The 25,811-nt window shown below is 42.5% G+C and overlaps 1 protein-coding gene across 5 annotated transcripts in view; it reads left to right on the top strand.

Annotated features, from left to right (window-relative positions):
* LOC118789657 (mitogen-activated protein kinase kinase kinase kinase 3-like) overlaps nt 1-25,811 on the top strand; it is a 66,330-nt gene that overhangs the window by 35,824 nt on the left and 4,695 nt on the right. For 2 of the 5 annotated variants that reach the window (XM_036546156.1, XM_036546155.1), the window contains exons 5-29: nt 20-75; nt 364-411; nt 1,260-1,302; nt 2,645-2,717; nt 3,353-3,484; nt 4,142-4,204; nt 4,480-4,561; nt 4,786-4,902; nt 9,142-9,220; nt 10,166-10,224; nt 10,933-10,995; nt 16,021-16,079; nt 17,833-17,871; nt 18,240-18,302; nt 19,053-19,104; nt 20,356-20,521; nt 21,690-21,802; nt 22,441-22,482; nt 22,886-22,970; nt 24,038-24,117; nt 24,210-24,270; nt 24,634-24,751; nt 24,882-24,940; nt 25,167-25,270; nt 25,488-25,659. In XM_036546156.1, the coding sequence (XP_036402049.1) occupies nt 20-75; nt 364-411; nt 1,260-1,302; nt 2,645-2,717; nt 3,353-3,484; nt 4,142-4,204; nt 4,480-4,561; nt 4,786-4,902; nt 9,142-9,220; nt 10,166-10,224; nt 10,933-10,995; nt 16,021-16,079; nt 17,833-17,871; nt 18,240-18,302; nt 19,053-19,104; nt 20,356-20,521; nt 21,690-21,802; nt 22,441-22,482; nt 22,886-22,970; nt 24,038-24,117; nt 24,210-24,270; nt 24,634-24,751; nt 24,882-24,940; nt 25,167-25,270; nt 25,488-25,659 (2,028 nt within the window). Of the gene's footprint in view, nt 1-19; nt 76-363; nt 412-1,259; nt 1,303-2,644; nt 2,718-3,352; nt 3,485-4,141; nt 4,205-4,479; nt 4,562-4,785; nt 4,903-9,141; nt 9,221-10,165; nt 10,225-10,932; nt 10,996-16,020; nt 16,080-17,832; nt 17,872-18,239; nt 18,303-19,052; nt 19,105-20,355; nt 20,636-21,689; nt 21,803-22,440; nt 22,483-22,885; nt 22,971-24,037; nt 24,118-24,209; nt 24,271-24,633; nt 24,752-24,881; nt 24,941-25,166; nt 25,271-25,487; nt 25,660-25,811 lie in introns of all 5 variants that reach the window. The other 3 variants (XM_036546154.1, XM_036546153.1, XM_036546157.1) reach the window with 2 other exon arrangements.

The following is a 25,811-nucleotide window of genomic DNA, read 5'->3' as shown; positions in this document are numbered from 1 at the left end:
GTCTTCTCTCTCCACGTAGTGACGGGGCCTTTGTCAGAATCACAAATAGCCTATATGTCACGAGAAACTCTTCAGGTACTCTCCTTGTCTGTTGTTTATTTTTCTTTACTGTTTGCTCTTACAAGTATGTTATCACATATTGTCATTTTCCTCTTGACCTGTACCTTGATTTTAATAAAGGAGTTACCTTCTAGTGATTACTAAAAACCAATCTCCCATCTAAAGATCCAGGTCCCTTATTAATCCCAAAAACCATTCTGTGAATATTCGGTTGCAAAAAATTCCAATAATTTAGCTGCATTGGTTTATTAGAAGAAAATGTGAAATGATTTTGTCCACATAATATATATTCTATTCTTTCAGGGTTTGTATTATCTACACAACAAAGGAAAAATGCACAGAGACATCAAGGTAAGAGCAGAGTATATTCCTTTCCAGTAATGAAATGTGGTTACCATAGCCCTTTTCACACTGTATCTACACAGTTTATTATTGATATTAACTATAGTACCCATAATACCTATCTTTGGAGCATGTTAGTATGTGGTTTGGGGTTAAAATTTCAGTCATAGCAACCCAAGTGTCTGACTATGTTAAAGCGCAGTACACATATGGTAAACTGTTAAGTGTATGCACCACTTATCTTACCGTATACAGACATGCAGACTAGTAACATTAAAGTATGGGGTCACCTTTTGTGTGAACTGTCATTCATTGGTTTTGTTTATTATGTACAGGCTCCATCAGAACACTCCCTGATTTCCTGTTGATTTAGCGTTTTGTATTTTTTACTTTGGGACCCAAATAAATAACCATAGAGTGTACATGTGAGTGTATGTCTGATCTGCATCACCTGTCTTTTCGCGTGGTACAGTAATGTGCATTTATTTCTTATAATGTTATACAACACAGAGCCAGTCTCTTCTCTCTCCGCTCTCAGCTGTGCTAAACGAGTTTTGATGTTGAGACTAACTGAAGTGGACATGTAGTGCTAAGCAGGATGGATGTGATGGCAGTCGGATGGCCGTTTGATGTCTTCACATTGTCATTGACGTCATTCTTATGCCACCCCTGATTCACCGGAATGCAGCTGTGGCGCTCAGTTCTGCTCAAAAAAACAATGTTTTTCTCAGAGTGCAGTTCTCTTGCTATTATAACTGACCTTTAATTGTTTTAAGTGCCATAAATATAATGTGCTTTTGTTTCTGAAAACAAACATTTTAATGCTTCTAAATAGTGTGTGCGTTGTTGTTTTCCAGGGAGCAAATATCCTTTTAACCGACAATGGGTATGTGAAACTAGGTAAGACCATTCACGGTTACTTTCCCATACTTATGTAACATTATATCTTATCTAAAATTTCAGTAATTACAGTAATTAATTGATTCAGCAGTCAGAGTGCATACTCAACCGTAGTGACAGCACTCTGTCACAAGTTAATTAAACATCATTTTATTCTGAGACAATTGCTGTATGTGGTGTGAATAAATTAGATCATTGTACAAGAGGATGTGATTATATGTAAAACATGTCAGATTGTTCTGTGTCAGTTTGGTGGCCCTTAGATTTTAGATATTTTCATTTATTCGAGAAAAAAAGCAAAAATGATTGTGCACTTGCATTTGATTGTGCACTAGACTTTGCATTTCTGTTAAATCATCTTTTTGTTACAGATTATCAGTGGTAAGAATATATTTGGAGTGTAGTGTAGTGTAGTTTTGTGGGTGGAAACCCTTAAGCTGTCTGGTGGACAAGTCCTGTGGACGCAGAGCAGACAATTTTGTGCAATATTACTGTGTCACATTATTGTACAATAATTTGCTATTTAATTACAATTTTGATGCAGTGTAGGTACATACATCTAAGTGCCTTTTAAGATTCAAAAAGGCTGCTCCCTAACAACTTGCATGTGTTAATTAACAGCCTATGACCAGTTCACAGGAGAACTGTGAACACAGGATTCATTTTCACATTGGATGTGTTACCCCACAGCTTCTAAAGGCAGAGGTGTGACTCTTGCAGTGCAACTTTGATATTAATCAGAGTTGCAAGAGAGAAAACCCAGCCGGATAGTGTTGTTCACTCACCCTATATAAATGACAAACTTTTGTTTTGTGAACAATAAGCATGTTTCTGTTACTATGTTGTTATGGGAAAAGTGAGTTTTGTGCAACTGAATGGATAACACAAATGAACCCTTTTAAATAGTACTTCACATATAAAATTAGGGCTGTTACAGAGGATGCAACATGGGTCAGTGAACACAAAAACTCCAAAAAGGTTTTCTAAAAGAATAAAGCTTTCTAAAGCAGGCAGGGATGCCAGCCAAGTTTATATGCTTTAATTACATCATCTAACTTGTTGGGTGAGCAATGGCTCTTCCTTTTGCCTCTCTGACCCTTTTGAGAGGAATACAGGAATTGAGGCAAATCCCTATAAAACTGGTGCTGTGCCTTCACACCAGTTTCCCTGAAGTTCCTTCATACTTTGAAAAGAAAAATTGGACAAACTCAGTGATTTATGCCAGTTCTGCAGAAATATATGCGGAGTGTGGAGCTGTGTGGGCAGCACTGTTGAAAACACCTGTGTGAGTGCAGAAAATGTGTTGAGTCAGGCTAGTCACCGCTCTCTCCCAATGTTCCAGCTGACTTTGGCGTCTCAGCCCAGATCACAGCAACACTAGCAAAGAGGAAGTCCTTCATCGGTACTCCTTACTGGTAACGTCAGTTTGTTCCCTTCCCCCTCTCTCCCTCTCTCTCTCATTCCTGAGTTCATCACATTACGAACCATGTATAAGTATTGCATGAACTGCATTAAACCCGTCCATCATGTTATCAGTCATTTCATAGCATTTATTGGATTTTTATTGTATCACTTCCTTTGAACGGTCTACCTAAGAAGATCAAGGAGAGATATTGTTGTGTTGTATAACTGAATGGATTGTGTCAGTGAAGTGATGGGCTTTAGTTAATATTACCTTGAAGTAGATAAATGCAAAGTCTTGGTTTAGTACACAAGGTTTCTACTCTCCTTGCAAATGTTATTCCTGCTTTACATTTTTGTCTTTTAATGATAAAGAGTATTCTATGTCTCTTTCCTGGTCCAGGCAAAATTATTCACATTGCAACCATAAATATTTAATTGCAAAACTATGATGTGTTAATGATGAACTCTAGTGCTAGTTACCTGGCCTTGTGTGTAACTTAGACACGCCATAGACATGTTGATAATAAGGTACGATTGGAGGTGAATGAAATATGAGTGTCAGCATTCTCTGAAGCTCCCTCAGTATGCAGCCTTCTGTTCAGCCCTCTGCTGTGATGTCATAATAATGTGACATGTCTGTCCTCAGGATGGCCCCCGAAGTGGCCGCAGTAGAGAGGAAGGGTGGGTACAACCAGCTCTGTGACATCTGGGCCGTGGGCATCACCGCCATCGAGCTGGCAGAGCTGCAGCCGCCCATGTTCGACCTGCACCCCATGAGGTCAGTGTGCGGACACTGTCTGACCCTGCACACACAATGACTATAGATTTTGAAGGCATTTTAAAACCCTGCATGGACATCAAGAACATATTTTGTAGGACTGCAGAGTTGTAAATGTGGGATTGGTAGTCTTGGTCTTGGATGGCTTCAGGCTAACTGATATTTCAGTTGTTTTCAAGATGATCTCTTGGCTGGGAATAGTAATTTGACTGATCCTAAGAAGGCAGAAATTTGTTTAATTACATGCTTAAATTCTTGGGTGGTAAAGAAATCTTCCAGATGGCTCAGCTCTGCTTATGGAAATGAGCACTCCTGATGTAGACAATGCACTGAATGACGCCCTGTAGACATAACTGTACATTTTGTACATAGTACATAGTTTGGTATGTACATTACAAGTATACTGTATATTATACTTTTAAAGTCGTTATCCAGGAGGACCTCCATGTTTTCTTCCATTTAAATTGAGTGTTTATTAAATGTTGGAGAAATATAAATATATGCGACCCACCTGGGATTCAAACTTCAAACCTCCAACCTAGACTCCAAATTCTTTAATTTGCTGTATGAAGAGACCAATTGAGTTTGTGACTTAATGTCTACCTCAGAATGCCGGCTGAGTGACGCTCACTGCAGTAAAAACTGCTTGCTTCACAGGGCTCTCTTCTTGATGACCAAGAGTAACTTCCAGCCTCCCAAACTGAAAGACAGAGTGAAGTGGTAAGAGGCTCCTTTTCACATTCACTGCATCCGACAGCAACCGACACCCATCTTTGTTATAAATAACTAGATTTCCCTCATTCATGTCTGCAACTGTCTTTAATGCAAATTTATTGCCATTGCTGTAGGTTTGGATAAATCGCTCATGTCTGTGGTGATCTATAGATGTATCAGCTTTGCTCCAGAGTGTCAGCATATCCACCAAAACAAACAAATTTATCCATGTAGTTCTGAGAATATAGTCATTTTAATTTCCCTGTTTCCTCCCATCAAAGGACAAACAATTTTCACCATTTTGTTAAGATGGCCTTAACGAAGAATCCCAAGAAAAGGCCAACCGCTGAAAAACTATTGCAGGTAAGTTCCATTTCTTTCCCTGAAAGGCGGTAGGTTTGATAAGTCTCCTGGTTGATGTAGGACTGTGTTGATCTATGCAATGGCCCGGCAGTTCTGGACAGCAACACCTGAACGGTTGGAATACAGGACTTTGGTGAAAGGTTGGGCCGGGAACCAGCAGTGTCAACCTGCAGTCGGTCTGAAGAAGAAGACTCAGCAGTGTTCTTTGCCTCTGTGTTTTCCAGCACCCTTTCATCTCGCAGCCTCTGAGCCGCACGCTTGCCATTGAGCTCCTGGACAAAGCCAACAACCCCGACCACAGCACCTACCCTGACTTTGACGACGATGACCCCGAGCCTGAGGTGAGCCCAACAGACAGTCCTCCTGTTTTCCTCCATTTACACTACATTATGTTACTATCATTTAACAGATGCCCTTACAGAGCAATGTACAAAAGGGCTTCTAATAAAGAGGCATGAATATTTGCACAAATAGGGCACCGCTAACCACATATGAACAAGCATCAGGGCAAACATACAGCTGTATACCTGTGCAAAGCTGCAGCTCAGTGACATCACTTTTCAATGGGTTGCGCTGTGTGCTCCTTAGGATCAAATATTTTTGTGTTCTCTCAGACTGAGTGCCATTCCCACCCCAGGTCATACTGCTATGCTGTGCCAACAGGACGACCTTTTACTGTGCCACTGTCTGAAGCTTCTCAGTATCATTTGTTTCCCTGAAACTTTATCTTATTTGTCCTATTGAGTACAATTAATATGTACAAAACATCCCTTTGTGCGTGTTGTCATTCTCTGTCTCACTCTCCTCTCCTCTGTGGCTGAAGTCATCCTCTCTCCTCCTCCTCCTTCTCCTCCTCCTTCTCCCTCAGTTTAAGTACAGGGGCTTGTTTCTTCCCCTCACTCCAAGGGCTCGGCGAGCACCTCGCTTTGCCGTACGCAGAAAGGTACCAGTCGTGTGTGTCTCGGATTTCTGCCTTACTCTGCACGTTAACAATAAGCCCAGGTTCTACAGAGCAGTGGGCCGTAGGAAACTGACTGGTACTAAGTTGTTTTCCTGGTCTCTTTTGCCGTGTGTGAAAATTTTCCCATGATTCTCTGTCTAGCCACGTGTGTTCATTCAGAGGATGTGAGAGTATGTGCATGGCTTTTCAGTAGTTTGATTTTAATGTTGGTGTAAATTAACACTTGAAAATCAGCAAAATACAAGTTCAAGACAGCCAGTTTAGAAGTCAGAGAATTACTCATGTATTAAAAAAGATATTTCATTTCATATTACTGGAAAATATGCATTACCAAACTGCTCAGCATTAGCTCTGGTGTATTTGGTAACTTTAACACATCTGGAATGTAAACCAGAAACCCAAAGTTTTGACTGTCACACACACCATACTTACCTGATGGCTCTGTTGTCTGTTACCATGACATAACAGTTTACAGTTTTCAATTTTAAATGATTTTTAGAAGCAATACAGAGTGTCACTGCATTAAAATTCAGTGAACTTTAGTGAGGTGACTACATTGGATAAGGTGATGGTAATGGATAAGCCCTAACTGATGTGCATGACCTTTTATGTTTGTTGAGCCTGCATCTGCTTGTGCTTAACATTTTGTTGTGCGTTCTTAGAATGCAGCGGGGAGAGGTTTGTTTTGTGAGTAGTTAATCAAGAAGACGGTTTTGCAAAAGGTTTCATTTGATTGCCAGTGATTGCACTCGAACAGGTAAAAGGTCAAAAATAAATCTGAATTGCTCTTAGAAATCAATCCATTTAGGACCCTCTTAGGCTATAGCACACAGTCTACAGGTAGCCCTCAATGTTCTCTTGGAATTTGCTGCAGTGTGGAGTTAACAGTCCTTCCTAATTGATAGTGTTTCCTGACCAATGACAACCAAACTCTTTCCCCTGCCTTATGTGCAGATACCTCCATTGCATTGGGAAAAGGTAGACTGTGTTGAGTAACTGGTAGCTCTTGTGGGGCACTTTATATAAATATGCCAAACTGTAAATGATGATTTCCTTTGGGATGTGGCATACAGGTTTTCAGGGCCTGAAGGGATCTGCTTAACTCATTCTGTGTCATCAAAGCCAGCGATGCAGCTAATCTGCATGCATAGCAGGAATGTATTCTCCACTGCATCTGGTACCACTGTATAACTGTGTCAATGTACCAGAAAGCAGTGAGGTAGCATCCAAAGAGCAGTAGCTTTTCAGGAGCTTTAACAGTAACAGTCAAGGAAAAGGTGTTTAGAATTCAAAACATCCCTGAAATTCTGCTGTGTGAACTTGTTTCTGGGTACATGATATACATCAAATCCTATGTACATCTGAGCCCCTTCTCTGTAGGCTCTGATGCTGAAATAATCAGTCTCAGTGAAACATAACAAGAGTTTATTGGAGTGTGTATTCCTGGCTGATTAAAGTGACTTGGGTACGGGTGACTATGAATTAGGACTGACCCTAAAGCAACAATCTTCATTGGGAATGATTTCCCCCAACACCAGTAAGCAGAAGTTGTCTCTTGATCTGTTTTATATGTGCTGAAAAGCCTGGGTGTGGGATGGCATGTGTGAATTATGCAGTGCTTCTTGTATAAGAGGGCACTGCAGTCTTCATCAGCAGAGTTGCAGTGAGGTGGTGGGAAAATAATCTAATTTTAATCAGTTGGGAATTTTGTTGATTTAGAGTGGTCTCTGGGGATTTTGTGTGCCCAAGCGCTGATCCAAGATCAGATAACCTGATCCTAGTTTATTTTTGTTGAAAGCTCAAACTGAGCCAGGATCAGTTCTGTGCTGGCGGGTGTCTTCCATCTACATTTCTGACGGCACTGTTGAAAAGCATGTTGCAGTCTGGTTGGATGTAACCCTCGGGCATACAGTGTTGAAGGAAGATGACTCATGGTGTATGTCCTGAGGGATTTCATATGGTTATTGCATCACAGTTGTAATAGTTTTGGCAGATGCCCTTATCCAGGGCATTGTGCATACCTTACATGGTATGCCGCTAAATTAACCATGTATTTTGCTGAAGCATGTGCGAAGCAGTGCAAGGTGATCACCTTTCTTAGCTGTGCATCAGCAGTATTGCTGCCTGAGATTTGAATCTGCACATTTTGTTTACCATGTTCTTAATTTCTAACACACAGACAGAGCGTGGCATGGTGCAGAATTCTGTTTTGCTAGTAATATACCATTAAATCTAAACCCAGACCATAAGTTCTGGTCCCTAACCAGCCCTCGGTGACATATTGTGCGTGTGGTAGAGGCTCCCTGCAGGACGTGAGCAGGCAGAGAGGAAATCAGGCTGCCTTTGTTGTGTCTCAGCCAGGCGACTGGCATGTTTAGGGTGTTGCAGTGCAGGTGTGATAAGGCGCAGCAGCACTTGAAGTGATGGTATGTGAAGTCCCACTCATGCTGTCTTTGGTCTGACGATAAAAACGGGGAGCTCTCAGAGTTCACTCAGAGGCAGGGAGCTGCTGTGTCTTTTATCAGTCACTGCATGTGTGCACTGAAAGCTTAAACCATAAGCTTGGGCCACTTCCAGCTGCAGAGTAGACAGAAAATTACTATTATTCATTTTTAAATAAAATATTATTCATCTTTGGTTCATATTCTGTGGTTTTAGAAATGAGGGTTATTATTTAGATCTGTCATTAATCCCTCTTATCTTGTAAGTTTTCTCGCTGTCGGATATGGGTTTAAACATTACAGAAAAGCTTTTGGGTGCAAAAATGGTAAATAAGGATTTGGTTCAAGCATGGATTAATATTTATTTCTGGAAAATGAATCATCGTCATTGCACTGAGCTACATTTCCTTCCCATTTTAAAAGTTGAGAAAATTAAGCCAGAAAGAAACAATGTTGCAATACTGAGATGAAAATTTTGGAAATGTCTGTAGCACTGTGAATACATGAGGCAGGGACTGAATATGCAATACACAGTTCTTGTTTTTATTTCTCTTTTTTGCATTGCTGCATTTTTCCCCACCCTAGCCTTGGGAATTGCCAGTTGTGCACATTATGCTTGCCTTTGCCATGGCAACAGCTGCACTCGCGCAGGAGTACTACAGCGCAGCAGCCCTTTGATGCAATAGCCAATGGCTGTTTTTCACAGTACACCAGAAGAGCAGATGCAAAACTGAGGATCGGGGCATCTTGTGATGTCAGCAGAGCTCCTTTCAATTTGCAGGGTGTGTGACAGATGACATACACACCCTTATAGAGGGGGAGCGAAGCCAGTTTGTTCTGCTGCTCTGGACTCCTGACCCAGGCCTTAGGGCTCAGCCTACCCTCAGAGAAAGTGTCTTAACTGACTGAGATACCCAGGGCATTAGCATACAACTCTAACACCATCAGTTAATCCTGACTTTAAATGGGAGTATTCTGGCAAAACAATTACCCACAATGCCTAAGGTGTGAGGGGGCCATGGCTGCTGTGTGACTTGTTCTGAAGGATCAAAAGATGTTCATCACACATATGCTAAAGAACAGCACGTGATGAGTAAAATGAAGCGTCTTCAAGCCATATATTTTCACATCATCAAGTGGGTTTGACCATCTAATTTTTTTGTGTCACCTTTTTACAGTCCCCTGTGTCAGTGCCCCATCGAATCCCGTCCACCAGCAGGAATGCCCGGGAAGGGAAGACACTGTCTGAGATCAACTGTGAGTTTCTCCACTGTGTGTGTGCACACGTGTATGTGTGCATATGTGTATGCATGCATTCCTTTTTGCTTATGTGAGTGACTGCATTTTGTGTGGGGAAGAAGTATGAACAGGGAAAGGGAAATATCTGGTTGTTATCCAACTAATTATATATTAAAAGACATCTCAGGTGGGCAGCTCAGTGGGCTGCTTCAGGTAGTGCTCACAATAATGTAATTACAAGAATTTTGCTCTCTTAACAAATGAATTGTCACTAGGTGCTTCACAGAGCCCATGACAGTTGAGCTCATAACAGCTGATATTGGATCAAAAAGAGGTATCACAACAAATGTCCTGTGGTGATAGTATTAAAAACCATGAAACACAGTTATAATTTGTTATCTTAGTAGAGGCTCTTATCCTCGATGACTAACACCTGATGTTTCATACTGAACCTGCAACATTAGGCACACAAGTCCTGTTTATGTGCTATGCTGCATTGCTGCCCAGTATTAATTAGTCTGTGTGAATTTGTCGGCAGTCTGCCTTTTGAAGTTCACTGGGAAACTGGTGACCATTTATGGTGTGCGTAGCTGCATCAGTGGTATAATCTGTTTTATATCCTCAGAGATTAAAGACTTTCAATTCCAGCCCTGTGTATTAGTGTTTTTTATCATCTTCTATGTGTCACTCAGCTGCAGTGCCAAAATCCTTTTAACTTATTAGCATGACTGGACAGAACTTTGAAAACAGTATTACATAGTCTGCTTTTTCCCCTATTTACTCCCATCTGGAAGTAATTTCCTGATTTCTGTGTATACCAGTCAATTCAAGGGTAGAAATCTGTGGAAAAAAATAATCTCTCGCTTTTCTGTTCTTTCCCATGGAAATGCATGGACCCTCTGTCATATCCACACCCTCAGCTCTACAAGCTGCCTTATGATTGGTCTTGTCCTCTCTCCACAGTTGGCCAAGTCAAGTTTGACCCTCCAATGAGGAAGGAGACAGAGCCCCATCATGAGCCGGTGAGTGACTGCTGCCACCTGTCTCGGTGATGCATGCAGACTGTCACTGTCTACCCGCAACTCCTCTCTACTGGATGTTAAAACCTGAGATCAAAGCCCTCCATCTGAACGAGCAGCCACTCTTGCCTCAATGGCTGTCTCTCACATCCGCCTCGTGTGGCTTGCCCTGCTTGATGTTCCGGTCCTCAATGTGTGAGCGCAGCTCTGCACGCTGTTTTTGCGTGAGTGTGGAATGACAGACCCGTACGCAGCTCTCCCTCCCAGCCGCTAAACAGACCTCACAGCAAGAAGCTAGGATGTGTTTTCTCATTAATGTGTTTAAGGCTCAAGCCGCTGCACTTGACTGACATTCAACTTGATTACCAACTATGCTATTCCTTTTTATCTCAAGAGACATTTATCCTTTTAATACAGGAGTAGATACACATGATATCACCCTGTTTCATAAAGCCTCATTCATGGCATCTTTGTCAATATATTACTCGCAGTGCAAAAACAAGCATCTCCATGAACCTTCATGGTCTGGCAGGGTGGCTTAGAGTTCCTTTGACAGGTGAAAGGGAGAGTTGTTTGATGGTGGTTCCTTTTTAGTCCCTGTTGCATGGTCGACAAAGCTCGCTCCCAGGTCACCCGCTCCAGTGTGTGTTTCTCTCGGCTTCTGGCCTGGACTGTGATTAACTCAAATTTCTTGGTCTGTCTGCTAAACAGCCCGACACTGACGATTTTTTGGACTGTGTGGAAGAAATATACTACACTGCAAGATCTAATCTGGTATTCCCGCCTCCCCAAGTTTCTTTGGTCTTTTTTCTTTTTTTGTCTTTTTCTTAACGCTTTTAGTGTTGTACCCCTTTGTTTGCATTTCTTTTTTATGATCTTTGTCATGGCAAGTTGTTTTCTGGCTGGATCATGTGGGAATGTCGTCTGTTGTCTTGTGTCTGTGGAATATTCCGCCCTTGCGCCTATGTGGCTGGTGTTTGTGGATTGTGGTGATCATGGTCTGCCGCACTCCGCAATCCGGCGAGGTGTCCCCTTGGCACTGCACGCTGCACGCTCAACACTCTTACGGCAGCACAGGGGAGCTCTATTTTTAGGTCTCATCTATCTGGCACGTGCCCGCCTTCAAAGAGGGGCGTGGAGTCCCTCTGACTAACCCACAGGGACATTTAAACTTGAGTGCGCTGCAACTCTTTCCCTTCCAGAGCCCAGCGGCCCCCGGGGCACCTCTGATCGCTTCGCATGGCACACTTGAAAGTACAGGACTGGAGCAGAGTTTGTTTTGTGCTGAAAAATTAACTAGGACTACCTTACAGTTGTTTTCATTTAGATGGAGGAAACTAACCCGACTGAGGGAACAAAAGACTTTGGCTTGCATTAGGCGATACACACCTGAGATTGTACGTCTTGTTCAGATGTGGTAGTGATGGAAAAGCAAGGTTTCCTAAATCTCATAAAAAGGTTCATGGTTCATGTCACAGAAAGGAAAAAAGGAATGTCTCCGGATATCGTAGACCTTTTTGTAAAGAAACAACCATATTAACTCTTGGGGATCTGTTGGAATTGTAACAAAAAATGAAGAGACAAGCCCACTATACCTCGCTGTTAATGCAGATACAAGCTCACAATGCCTAGGCCTTTAGTGGAGAGACATGCCCATGAATTTGGGACAGTGTGGGACTTTTGTCAGAGATGTCCTTGCGCAGTGTTGGGAGGAGGGCAGAGGACACGTGCGGTATGGCACAGCTCAGCCAATCGGCAGAGAACATGGTCTGTCAGCTCTGTTAAGGCCCAGCCCGTCAGCAGAAATATATGCTGTGAATAATGATATGACAGTTTGCTGCGTGAGGTAAATTTCTGTCGCAGAGCTTGAAAAATCAATCACCCAGAGTGGCTGAAAGGTTTAGTCAGATGGTGGCGGGTGCCCCTACTCAGTAAAATCTCTGATTTGTGGTGCTGAATCTTGGAGTCCTGGTTGGTTGTATTTCATTTAACTTTATGCCTTAGTGTTCCAGCTGACAGAAAAAGGAACTGCGCGTCCCATGCAATTTTAGTAATACAGACTCCTCAGGTTACCTGCTCTGACAGTGTTGCATGACGTTTTCATATTTCATCTGGTTCTAAATTTACTGGGTGCATGTGTTGTTGCCTTGCTCACTGATCATGCCACAGATGTTAACCATCTGCATTGTTACCTCCCCCAGCCTGAGGAGGCAGAGAAAGTTCGAGTCTCACAAGAGACTGTGTTTCTCACTGTTCCTGTTATGTTATGTGTCTGAACACCTGGAGCTGTAAGCATAAATAGGGGGTACCTCATTGGCTGCCAGCATGGCTTTGCTAGCTTTTCTTTCACACTCCCTTCATCAGCTCTTCAGCCCTGAATCAGATTGGAATTAAGACGGCCTGTGACAAGATCCAGCCAAAGAGAGCCCCTTATAACAGGGCTCTCATCAACTATGACTGACATTATTGTGTTGGACAAAAAAAATCACTTTGCAGATTTTTGATTTGAATGTTTAATAAATGGTTTATTGTCTGTTTTCTGATTGATATCACAGTGGAAAAAAAGAAACCTCTTCCATTATTTTCAGTGCAATCTGTAAGTGCCGTAAATCATATATTAATTACATGATGCAGGTGGAGGTGTCGGGGATTGATGCATAAATGGTACAGATTCTGGTAGGTGCCCACAGCCTAAGACTGGCACATTGTTGATCCGTGTCCACTGAGGCCATGAAAAAAATCTCACTGTGTTTGTATTTCATAGTGCCACTCAAAAAAGTGACAGGAGTTCAGGAGTTGTGTAACAGGGGACCACGTACGATTACGATGCTCCTTTTATTTGCATTCGAAGCATTTTCTGAATCCTGCCTCACTCTTCACTTTTTTAAAAGGAACTGTGAGGCTGCTCTGCTTGACCTCTGCTCAGGGCTTTTTAAAAGCACTTCAGCTCGTGTTGGAAACCACGTCACTCACTGCTGCATATTTGGCGCTCTCGGAGGCACTGAGGGACTGGAATGTGCCGGAAGGTTAATGCCGTGCAGAGACCCACTCGCCCCCTCCCTGCCACTCCCTCACGGTCAGACTGACCGACAATGCGTAAGCATTGGAGGACAGCGGAGTTATTTAACAAAGGCAATATATCAACCAGTTTCCGTTGCAGCGAGATTAGAAAGAAGAGTGCATAGACTGTATGAACAGGCTTTCTAATATTAAAAGTGGAATTCAGTTGGCGCTGTTCTCAAAGACGCTGGGTTTGCAGAAACAACTCCACAGTGCTGCAAAGCAATGAATAGAACATAAAGAGAAATATGTTTGGAGAGTAAATGCAATGGGTTTTGACTGCTGTGCTCCTGTGTGTAGTGGGATTCAACTCACAGACACTAAGAAGTGAAATGTTTACCACAGCAGCAACAGCTTATAGTGTAGTTTTTTTATCTAATCAGGAGCTGCAACTGAAAACTCAGTTTGTTTTTGCAGTGATGACCTGCAGACACCAGGTGGTCAGGGAATGCAAGAGATTGAGATGCCAGTCAAGAGAGGGAGTATGATTAGGTGGCCAGTAGAGAGCTAGTTTGGGCATGCCCTATGGTTGTCATGACACTCCTACTCTTTGGAGATCTTTAGTGATCATATTGAGTCAGGACTTGAGATTAATATGTCATCTGAACGGCGTCATCTTCGATAACACAGTGCCTGTGTCACTGCACTGGGATATTGGATTTACATGGCCCATAGGAAGAGTGCCCCCTACTGGTACTACTTTCCTGATCAGGTGTGCTGTTAAAATTCACACCTGTCCTTCAGACTGTCCTTGCTGCTTAGGACTGCTGCAGAACTGCACTCTCTTAACACTGGACTGGGCAAGGATCTGGGTGAGGATGGAGAATAGGGTGGTTTACAGTCTTCCTTTTCCCCTTTTACAGAATCCTGGATGGAACACCAGTCCATTATAATCCTCTGTCTTGAATGTGGCTCATCAAAGTTTGTGTGCCGCTCTCCCCCTAGTTCTCAGGCAACTAAATCAGCTCCTTTTGATTTATTCAATACTTGATTTGTTTGGCATTCTTTTCATGTTTTGTTTGACGTGTTAGCTTACCCGACTCATTCATCTTCTAACCACATGGGATTCTGTGCCTTTGATCTGTTGTTGGCTAAGCTTAGCATTTATATAAACTGTGTGTATATGAATGTGTGTAGGTGTGTATAGTATATTAATGTATCCTTAACTCAAAGAAAAGATGACATTAACTCTTCTACTGAAGGGATGTAATTTATTGACTATTAAGGTGTATTATTTTTTCATTTGTTGAATCTGAACAGCAGACAGAGCAGTTCGTGTAATATAGTGAGTGGAATCATATTATAAAGATAAGACAAGTACATCTTGAGATGAAAGCATATTTTATAAAAACAAATTGAAGTAATAACAGGAAGTGTGCATGAGTGACAGCACAGGAATATTTGAATATTACATTATAATATTTTCTCAGCAGACACTCTTTTCCTGGACACATTATAACAGCTTGCATTTTTTAGCATCCTATCCATTTATATAGCTGCATGTTTACTGAAATAATTGAAGTCAAGTGCCATGCCTAAGGACACAATAGCAGTGGCCCACCCAAGATCTGAGCTTTCCATATTTTGGTATTTGGCCAGTGGCTGTCCTATTTAGAAACAATCTGCAGTTACACCATTTAACAGTGCGCAGCTCTCTTCCTAATACCCTTCATAATGCACAGCTTAGGAAATCATGAATTTGCAAATCGGATACTGCACACAGATTTTACAAGAGCAATGTGACTGGTTAATGCTATACTAAAAGTATTTTTAAAGGGTCATTTTTATAGTATAGATTGTACATATCATCACGATACAGAGTAAATTAGCCATCTGTGGGGTGTTAGATGGGCATATTGAATGATTGATTGAAATGCTCAGGCTGCAAAAACAATAACTTATAAAATGTATTCTAGGGTTTTTGCTCATCTTGGATTGCTGTTTGTCATTTTGCTACACAGAACATTTGTTGCTAATTCATGCAGTGTCTGAATCTTGACAACTGGCTACAACATGCCTGACAGTGTTTCTTTGTCCTGAAACTATACCATCCACATTAACCACACAAAGCTGACCATTCTGAAAGGCATCGATGAATTGACCTGATTAAGTACAAGGGGTCCTCCACTTAAATCATTCTGATAGTTGAGAGCCACTGAACATGACATTGGGCAGGAGGTGCTTGGTTTTCAAAAGACCTTGTGACTTAAGCTTTTCAGGATGAAGTTTGATTTGTATAATTATGCATATAATCAGAGTAATTACATGAGTAGGATTGCATGGTCTAATAAATGGCCTCTAATGATAATAGCAATATTCACCTCCTTTTCCCTTTTATTGTGGCAGACCATCTCACCCTCTTGAAACAGTATCACTAAATTAATTGTTGTCAATTTGAATTGGCTCTGGTGCAAGGGATTGTGGGTCTAACACACTTCCTGTTACTCTTGTCATTTTCAACTTCATGTTGTAGTTACCAAGTGAAATGTTTAAGATAACTCAACACCAATCCTCTGTGTGAGATGCCTCACGTTCCTCACAACCTGTCTGTATGTCCTGTATACCTACGAAGAAGTCGTCTTTCTAATGAGACTTTCCATTAGAAAGGACATATATGTTGTCTTCTGTTTGTGTGTGATATTGATTTTTTCCCAGCATGCTTGAGGGTCTTTTCAGGATGATGGAAGTTGAGAAGAAAAGAAACCCTGTGCTGAACGCTCTGTGTGTTTTGCCCCTCAGGATCTCCAGCTGGAGCACAGTGGTGAGCCCCAGGGCAGTTCCCTATTGGGAGGGAATAAGTAAGTACAACTGCTTTCTACTGGCTTCAGTGCTGCTGCCATGGCAACAACTGAAAGTTGTCTTTAATGCCAGTAATGCTAATAATGATGATGACAACTACAGCTATGACAACTAATAGTGTGTATGTTACTCAAGTCAGTATTGATGAGGCTTGTCGTGGCACAGTGACAACTAAGAAGAAATACCTTAAATGACTATGAAAGCTGTCACTGGCTGTAACTTGTAGATATAAATACATTTATCCATAGCATAGATATATTTGAGAACGGAATAAAAACCTTGACTACTTCAAAGGGAATGATTGACAGATGAACGAACATTGCAGTTATGAAGTTCATTTCTGCAATCAAAGTTATCAGTTGTACATATTCTTTTTAAAGGTGGATTTTTTACTTTATTTATTTTACTATTATTTCCAACTGACAGAGTGTTGTTTAACTTACCAACAGAAAGTATGTGAAAATTTATGAAATATGCCAATTCATACTACTGCATACTACATACTACAATTCATACTACTAATGTACGCCAGTTAAAATAAGACCAATTCATTTTTATTAAATTGCATCTAGAGAAGTGGCATAACACTTCTAACCTGTAAAAGGCCAGTCTCCAGTCTGTTATTTACTGGACCATTATAACAGTAATGTAACCCAGTCTCTCTGTTATAACTAACATGATTGAATATGAAGTACATAAAAGTAATGGCACCATGTTATGTAATCAGCTGAAAAGAGAGTCAGCTGCAGAAGGGTGATCCTGCTCTATAATGGTACTCTTATTAATCATGCAAAGCAGCCAGAAGCAGGTTCAGGACGATTAGCAGTTTAGCTTCCGCTATGTTAAGCTCATGAGCCTCCTCTGGCCTGGAGGCATTTGGAAGAGCTCTTTGCATAGAGGCAGAGGTGCAGGCACGCTGTGGCAGTTACCGGGTTTACTATGAAGCACTCACTGCAGCATTAAAGTATTATTCCGACAGACGGGATCAGTCAGTGATAGGTACAGGAAACTGGGGAACGGTGCGTTTCTCAAGCCTCTGTTTATCTATTCATGGAACCCTATCTGAGGGAGCCACAGAGAAACACTCTAAACACAAGGCAGTCAGAAATGACAGCCGCACAGCATACCGCACCGTGGAGTGCAGGTCTCCTGACCATGCCATTGACACATTGTTGGTTAACACAATACTTGTGATTCAGATAGCAAGCTTGTCATTATGGTCCATTTGGTTCCATTGTCAGTTGCTGGAAGGAGATTTCCGAGTTGGCCTTGTTGGTGAGGGTCTGAGATATACAAATTCAGCAAACTGTATGTCTGAACAAAATGTAAAGATACTATATGTGACGTTGTATAAGTAACTGTACAGTGTGTGGGACCACATAAGCACTCTTTCAAAAAGGCGTCCATTTGTGTCCAAGAAGTAATGCTGAAGCCTTAAGCCCGCAAGGGAGATGCAGAGTTGAGCTTGTTAAAAGGCTCCTTCTCACCGCTCACTGTTTGTCCTTAAGCGCCATCTGTGAAAATGTTACATCATTGTTGTGAAAGTAGGCCATGACACCTTGAGCTTTTCAGTCCAGTTCTGTTTTCTTCACCTCAAGACCACAAATGCTGGTGTTATGATCCCCTGACTGTGCTCTTAAAAAGCATCTGTATTTCCTGTGCTAGTAAAGCTCTCACTGTGAGAATAGGAGTATTTCTTCTGGATTATAGCTCTGATTTGGTAGCCTCATGCCTTTCGTCTTCTTTCAACAGGAGTCTCCTAAAGTCAGTGGAAGAGGAGCTGCAGCAGAGGTGAGAGCCGCCACGCCCGTCCTTTCCCCCCTCGCCCAGCCGCCTTGTTTTTCATTTCGTGTTCGATGTGACCGAACAGCGCCCCTCTGCCTCTGCCGCTTGTCCGGTCGGTGTGGCGGAGGACCGATCCGCTCAGGCCACTGCTGTTGATCTCTGTTTGTGTCGCTGCTGTTTTTGCTGTGCATCGGAGGAGCGCCGCGCGTGGAAACAGGCCTCTTAGAGGAGGCCACCTCAGAGGCAGCCCCAGTGCATGACAGCCATGCCTTTATTTACCTCATGCTCTCCACCTAATGGATACAACGAGCCTAACCCAAAGCTGCCATGCTGCCAAAACCCACTGAGCCGTGCTACCTTGTTCATCTCCTCAGGGGACATGTGACACATTTAGAGGATGAGGATGATGATGGTGATGATGATGATGAAACTCAACAGTAAGTCCTTTCACGTTCTAGTTTAGCCACTCTCTCCATCTGTACCTCCAGCGTTTCAGGGAGTGGGAGGACTGCAGTTTCATTCACGTCTTCATTTCGCATGCTGTGCCGTCCGTGCCATGCCTCTCACGTGATTCTAACACCGGCTTGGTCTGCTTGGTCCCACGTTGCCGCGGTTAACCCTTGCTGTGCCGATGTCATGCTGTGTGTCACTGGTCTGTGGCTTTGTCCCTATTGGCTGTGTCTCCCAACCCCCTCTGCATGGCTCTGTTGTTTGCTGGTTTGAGGGTCTCAGTCCACCTCCCCTGCTGCTAGACCTCTTGCAATCCACAGTCACGACCTCAGCGCTTTTCCAGCTGTTAACCATAATGTGGCTGCTTTCAACAAGATTCCCTGCGTTTAGTTAATGGATATTGCGGTACCAAAAATGAGCGACGATCTTTATTGGTGGAGTGCCCCTATCCTGAATTGAACCCAGTGGTTGGTACTGCTGGGTCTACAGTTCGAGTCCAAGTTTCATCCATTCACTGTTGAGATGAGATGAGGGGGGTGAAGTGCTCCAGATTGGGACTGGGGTGCTTGCGTTCCTCAGGGGAAATCTGGATGGGGGAGGTGGCTCGTCTCCTGTGGTGTGGGGTATGCTCACTCTGTGTGTGAGAGTGCGGTGGTCATTGTGGTGTGCCAGCAGGCTGGCGGTGACCCTGGATGTGATATTACTACTCTAACAAAGCTCCTGCCCTTCCTCCACAGCTCCTCCAGCTCTACCATGAGACCCAAAGTGCCCCCGCCGCTACCTCCTAAGGTAGGACTGATGACACACCCAGGGAGAAAGCTACAAACAGAGGTGTTCTGCTCATATTGGGAGCTTGCGACTTTGGATAGGATAGTAGGATAACTTAGTCAAAATTCAAAGGTAAATGGGTTTCTGTGATGACATAATCATCAGATTAGGAAGTCATAGTGCATATGATAATTTAGTGCTTGTCATTTAGACTGCTCAGTCCAACCTGGCAATTCCATATCCATGCATGTGTCTGAAACCTCATGGGATGTATATTCAGTATGTAATACATCCAGTCATAAACTGTGATCCTTCCTGCAGTGAGCGCTGAATTTATTCAGGTTAGAATATGCTGTATACACAGTAGTGAAATCATCTTCAAAACTGCCATTAATCTTTTTGTGCATCTCTATTTTAGCTATTTTTGTGTTTGATTATCATTTATCTATCTGGGCTGAAACAGCAGAAACCTATAAACTCGTATTCATGTTTGCTGCTGACCATTTCACTTTTACATGATTTGTTGCCTGTACTACCACCTCTATATAAAATGCCTGAAGCATCTAAAGGAATTAGTTATAATGTCAGTGTGGAGAAGCTGGCCAGCACTTCTCACAAAAGCAAACAGAAGGAAGCAAAATATAAAGAAAATTATATGAAAAACAACAGAGAAAGGAACCAGACTTAAACACACAGAACTGCTACAGAAGTGAGTTCTCTTGCAAAAGCCAGTTTTAAAGAGCCTTAATTGAGGCAGGTGAGGCTTGTTAAGATGGCTAGTCCAGTCACAGACACAATTACAATGAAACAATTACAACAATTAGCCTGTTTGAAATGAAATAGATCTGTTCTTGGTAGTAATGAATTGGTGATTTAGACAAAGGATCCCTTATTAAAATAACCATTTACCGATTAAATGCAATTAATTTATCAAACAAAAAAGGTTTTGTGGGGGGCAGGTGAAGCCTCTCCTTCACAGTCAGGGTGCTCCTTTTGTGCAGAGGGTGAATTGTGATGGTCCAGACTAGACATGACAAAGTGCTTTTTGTCCCTTGCTGAATTTACAACTACTTGAAACAGGTCAGTTTTCATCCCTACCCTTTGGTGTTCATCCTTTCGGAAAGCTCATAACATCAGTTGATTCATTTCCAGAATGTTTTAATTCATTTGCGTTGCTCACAAAACATTTAACATAAAACATTTAATTTAACATTAAACCCACAGCTTGACAGACTTTGCCGTTTTCTTATATTCTCTCCTTTCCCTTTTCAGCCAAAATCCATCATCGTCCCCCAGGAGAGCACATCTGGTGGAGATGACAACAACCAGGGGACCATCAAGCGCTGCCCCGCGTCAGAGAGTCCTGGCAGGCCAGCCTCCAACGTGCCCCCCCGGCCCCCGCCCCCCCGGCTTCCCCCACACAAGCGCAGCAGCCTAGGTAATGAGTCTGCGCACAGTGAGGGCTCCTGGGACACAGAGGGGGATGCTGGGAACTTAAGTCATTTCTGGGAGTCGATAAATGCACCGCATGAGGAGGACGAGGAGGACCAGAGTAAGGCTGGCAGCATTCTTAGCTCCAACCTCTCACTAGACACCCCTCCCACCCTGAGCACTAGGTCAGCCCCCTCATCTAGCTTGCTCCGCCTCCATCCCTCACCCCTCCCAGTTGTCAGCGGTGTGGTAGTGTTATGTCCTGGTATTTAGACATGAGTCCTGCCTCTCCCCTCTTTGTCCAGTTAGCGTCTTGTCATCCTGCTTCATGTAGGTATAATCTGACATCCATTGGCATTACTGTGAGTGTAGCAATCTCAGTGTTTATTCATCATATAGACTGGTTTTTAATGTAGTTACAGCTGTAGAGGAAAACCTTTTAGATGTTGTGTTGTGTAATTGCGTATGTAGAGGCTTTTAGTTGGAAATGTATTTGTGTTTCACAACTAAGCATGTCTTTACATTTCTACGTAATTCTAAATTTGATCACATAATGCAAATATTTGAATAAAAGTTGTTTTTCCCAGTGCCCTTTGATAGAAATGTAGACACGCAGAGAGTAAAAAACAATACAGAAGAGTATCGCTCTACAGTACAGAATGCTCACTGTAGCCTACACCATATAGTATTTAGGCTTTGGGCCAGGGCTTCACACAAAGGAATGCTGTATTTTACTGGAAAGGCAATCAACCTAACAAACTGTGCCTTATAAAGGACAGTGTTTTATCCCAGCTACTTCCAGTCAATCTGCTGAGCACTATGAATAGTGCAGGAAATGAGCTATGAGCCCCCTCTAGGATGGATAGCGGAGGGTGCACAAAGCCACATTTTGGCAGTTCTTCCCTACACCGTGTCTAGGGAGGGGTGGGTGTCAGTCACTGTCAGTTGTCTGTGCCAAAGCCACAGATTTTGAAGGCGGGTTGTCACTGAGCTTCCTCGTTGTAGTTTTGTGCAAAGTGACCTCAAAGCTCCGAAGGCCAGAACGCTGCACTTTCTAGAGTCCAGGCTAAAGAAGACCGGTATTGTTCAAGCAGTCGTGGGCAGTATTATATGTAGATTGGATATGCGTGAATAAAGACATACCTTGACGGAGACCTTCCCCCCTCCCTCTGAAGGCAATGGGGTTAATGGCTCTCAGGTTAACGGGGAGAAGGACAACAGTGCAGGAGAGAGGCAATCCACAATGCCCCCTACTGTCCCCATACGGAAAGACAAGAAGGACATTCCGGTAAGAATTCGAACGCATACTCTGAAACATGGAAGTGACAGTGTGAAAAAACTGCCTTACTACATCAGGCAAAGAGTTGCATGAAGTCATCATCTGGTTAGTCAGAAAGTGTCATTCCTGTCATAAGGAAAGATGGGATGATCAAACATGTTTTGTTCTTACCTCTTTGTCCAGGCTGGAGATGACGGCTCTGAACCAGTGAAAGCTGCCTTTAGCATTCTGCTCTGAGTTTATGATTTATGATGTCTGATGCTTGGTCATACAGTCCTGTCTCTCAGGACTCAACTGCTCCATGTTATCCTCTCTGCTTTGCCCACTGTATTAACAAGAGTTGTTCAATCACAGCTAATTTATAATTTACCCTATTGCCATTATTTTACTGCTGTTTGAATTTGAGATTTTAGTTCTGCTGAAGTCAGTGAGTTTTTGAGTTAGACTAATTAGGCATTCGCCATTAACTGGTCCATAGATACTTTTGTAATCATTTTTATGTGATGGAAGAAATTTAATAACTTGTTTTGGCACCAAATTTGCTGATTTGTGCATGTAAAAAATATGATTGGACAGAGTTCAGCTGGATTGAACATTTAATTCAAATGATTTTCCACGTTGATAACCATGCTTTTTTCCCTTCATAGAGACCCATAAGTAATGGTCTACCACCCACTCCAAAGGTTCATGTAAGTGTGATTAAATTAGCTTGATTCTCCCAGAAACGTGTTAGTGTTTAGATCCTGAACATAGCTTCAGGTTGAGTGTCCTTTAGAGGTGAATTCAGGTTGTTATATCATGCATTTAAAGTCAGGTTTTCCAATCTCCTCCTTGTGTACAGAAACCATTATCTCAAGTGCTGCAATATAAAATTTTAAAAAGAAGTTTCAGCTGATGGCCTGAAATCTTTTTCTTCAGAAACAGTCAGTTCACTTGACATATTGAAATAAATATCTAACCTCACATAGATTTTTGATATTAGCAAGGCAAATGTTTGCCCTGTTAAATTCACTTTGGATTAAACTTCTGTTTGCTGACCTTTAAAAGGAATGATTGTTTCAAGCAAATGCCTCTTTGTTTTTTCCCAAACAGATGGGAGCTTGTTTCTCCAAGGTCTTCAACGGCTGCCCGTTAAAAATCCACTGTGCCACGTCCTGGATCAACCCCGACACGAGAGGTAGGCTGTAAACCTACCCCCTTTTCATTTTTGAGTGACAGGATTGATGGATGCAGAGATGGACAGGTCTGTTCTTTTGACAGTAAACACCACTAGAGGCTAAGTCCTCTCTGAGTGTGAGAAAGGGCAGGTTTAATTTATCTCTGACAAAGAAGGAGAGAAGCCAAAGTTACTGAATTTACGAGCCAAAAAAGGCCTGTAGGCTGACACCCCAGTACACTCCCCCTTCCCTCTTCTATGCAGAGCTGCAAAGGTCAGCTCTAGTGTCCAGGCTAGGGGTTTGACTGCCAATGTAAAGATAAATCCAATCACCAAGCAAAGCCATTAAACAGGCTGCAGTAATAACCATCTGTCTTCATTTTGCTTTCCATTACTGGCTTAACAGTTATACATACCATTCTGATTAGACTACATTCTGTTGTATCTGGCTTGTGTGCCTATCTCACAACCCCCTTCTAAGTATCAACATTGATACCATTCTGTTGTTCTCTGTCCGAGAGTAACGTTGGCTAGTTTGCACGATTGTGACGTATTCAAAGGTGGATGGACAGTTGGAAAATAGGTGTCCGGTTTTAGCTTTTGGGTCATGTTACAGACATTCTAATTATAGGTATAATGCAAAACCTGCTATCGATCGTGATGTGGATCAATCCAAGCATTGGCTCTTACTGTCGACACACTCATATCCCATTTCTGTCACTCTGTCCTGCATCCCCACATGAAATGACATCAGTGGTTTGCCCTAGAGCCGTTTCCTCTCCTTCTAGTTCCTGGCCTGTTTTTGTGGGGTGGATTTAAGAAACCATGATAAGGGTGAAGAATGTAATATCAGCTACAATTAAGTGAGGTCTGGTAGTTACAGTTTAATTTCATTTGTCTGGGGGTATGTTGGATGTTGTCAAAATAGCCCTGTCTCTGATACTGGTCCGATGGCCTAATATACCGTTATTTTTGTAAAATTTCCACTGACTTCACTTGAATTCTAAGTCTTAATAGACTCATGCCTCTAATGTGTTTTATTTTTTGTTCCTGTAATGATTTTTATGCTGTTGGTGTACTGTTTTCAGACCAGTATTTGATATTTGGAGCAGAGGAGGGTATTTACACTCTGAACCTCAATGAATTGCACGAGACGTCCATGGAACAGGTTTGTCCTCTTTGCAAAACCCTTCATTCAGCAGCATGTTTGTCTGCACTGCATAAACGTAGAAGCCAAAGAAACAATTGTCTCTCTTGCAGATTTTTCCACGAAGATGTACATGGCTCTATGTCATGAACAACAGTTTGCTCTCCATATCTGGTAAGGTTTGATTTGTGTAATTTGAGCTGCTGTGCTTAGACATTCAAAGTATGTTTTGTTTCCTTTGCCAAACATCCTCTAAGAAAAAGCCTCTGCCCCAAAAAGGAGTATTTTTCAGAAATGTTTGGTTATGCAACACTTTTAAACGATGGATTGCATTGTATCCCATCATTGAATAGCATTAAAACTCATTTATCATATAACAAGGGAGCTTTTCAGTTGCAAATGTTCAATATCATCTATCTCACTATTTTTATTCTTTGTTGTCAAGTGGGGCTATTTGAACTGTAATGCAGTTATAATTGAAAAACTTTTATGAAGGGACATGCTTTTGGAACTATTGTGTCATTTTGTCTTTTTCAGGAAAAGCCTCTCAGCTGTACTCTCACAACCTGGCAGGCCTTTTCGAGCATGCCCGGCAAATGCAGAAACTACCTGTGGCCATTCCTACCCACAAACTTCCTGACAAAATGATTCCCAGGTAAAGAGGCATTTGTGGTTTTACTGCTGTGAGTCTGAAACAGCCATGCAACTTTGGGAAGCAGGATATTGTAAGGGGATGTGTAATAGAAAGAAATAATATGGTGTGTATTATAATGTTGTAATTTCAGGAAGTTTGCTGTATCCAATAAGATTCCAGACACAAAAGGGTGCCAAAAATGCTGTGTAGGTGAGTATGTAGGAACATCTCTTCCCCTTTTAATGCCAGATTAATGTCACTGCTCTTGAGATTAACACAAATGTGTAATTTACTAGAAATGTATGTTTTTCCGGTGCTTTGTGACTGCATGCATAAATGTTTCTACGCACATAAAGGTCAAAGTCATCTGTCACAGACTAGGTTGTCAGTATGCTTCTTTTCATTGACACTGCTTGTCTTGCTCATGTCTTTTTAGTGAGGAACCCATACACAGGTCATAAGTACCTCTGTGGGGCCTTCCAGTCCAGCATTGTGCTGTTTGAGTGGGTCGAACCCATGCAGAAGTTCATGCTTATCAAGGTGGGTCTGTGGGCTAAGGTCCTGAAATTCTGGGATGCACATTCCAGGCAAGGCTATCTGGCCTGGGAGTTCTAAGTGGGGCAATATGGGCAGGACATTCTAGGCAGAATTATGGATGGGGGTGTTCTGGGAACTTAGGACTAGGTGCTATAGGTCGGGTGGTGGTGGGTGCAGTCTGTGGGTGAGCTGTGCTCTAAAGTATGCCTTCTTCCTCCAGAACATTGACTTCCCCCTGCCCTGCCCACTGGAGGTGTTTGAGATGCTGGTGGTCCCGGAGCAGCAGTACCCCCTGATCTGTGTGGCGGTCAGCAAGGGCACGGAGCTCAGCCAGGTGGTGCGCTTCGAGACGGTCAACCCCAACTCCACCTCCTCCTGGTTCACTGAGTCAGGTGAGTATAGCAGACCAATCAGAACTGCTTCAGCATTACTGCCCCAACTGCTGTGTTTCCATCAGCCTGTGAACTTGCAGTTTGTGTTGTTACTACAACACAGATGCAAAGAATCATCACTTCAACTACTTAAAGACTTAGACAATAGCCTA

The sequence above is a fragment of the Megalops cyprinoides genome, chromosome 15 (genome assembly GCF_013368585.1).
Source record: "Megalops cyprinoides isolate fMegCyp1 chromosome 15, fMegCyp1.pri, whole genome shotgun sequence".
Taxonomy (NCBI): Eukaryota; Metazoa; Chordata; class Actinopteri; order Elopiformes; family Megalopidae; genus Megalops; species Megalops cyprinoides.
Note: the sequence above shows the minus strand (reverse complement) of the source record. Positions and strands in the feature narration are given on the sequence as shown.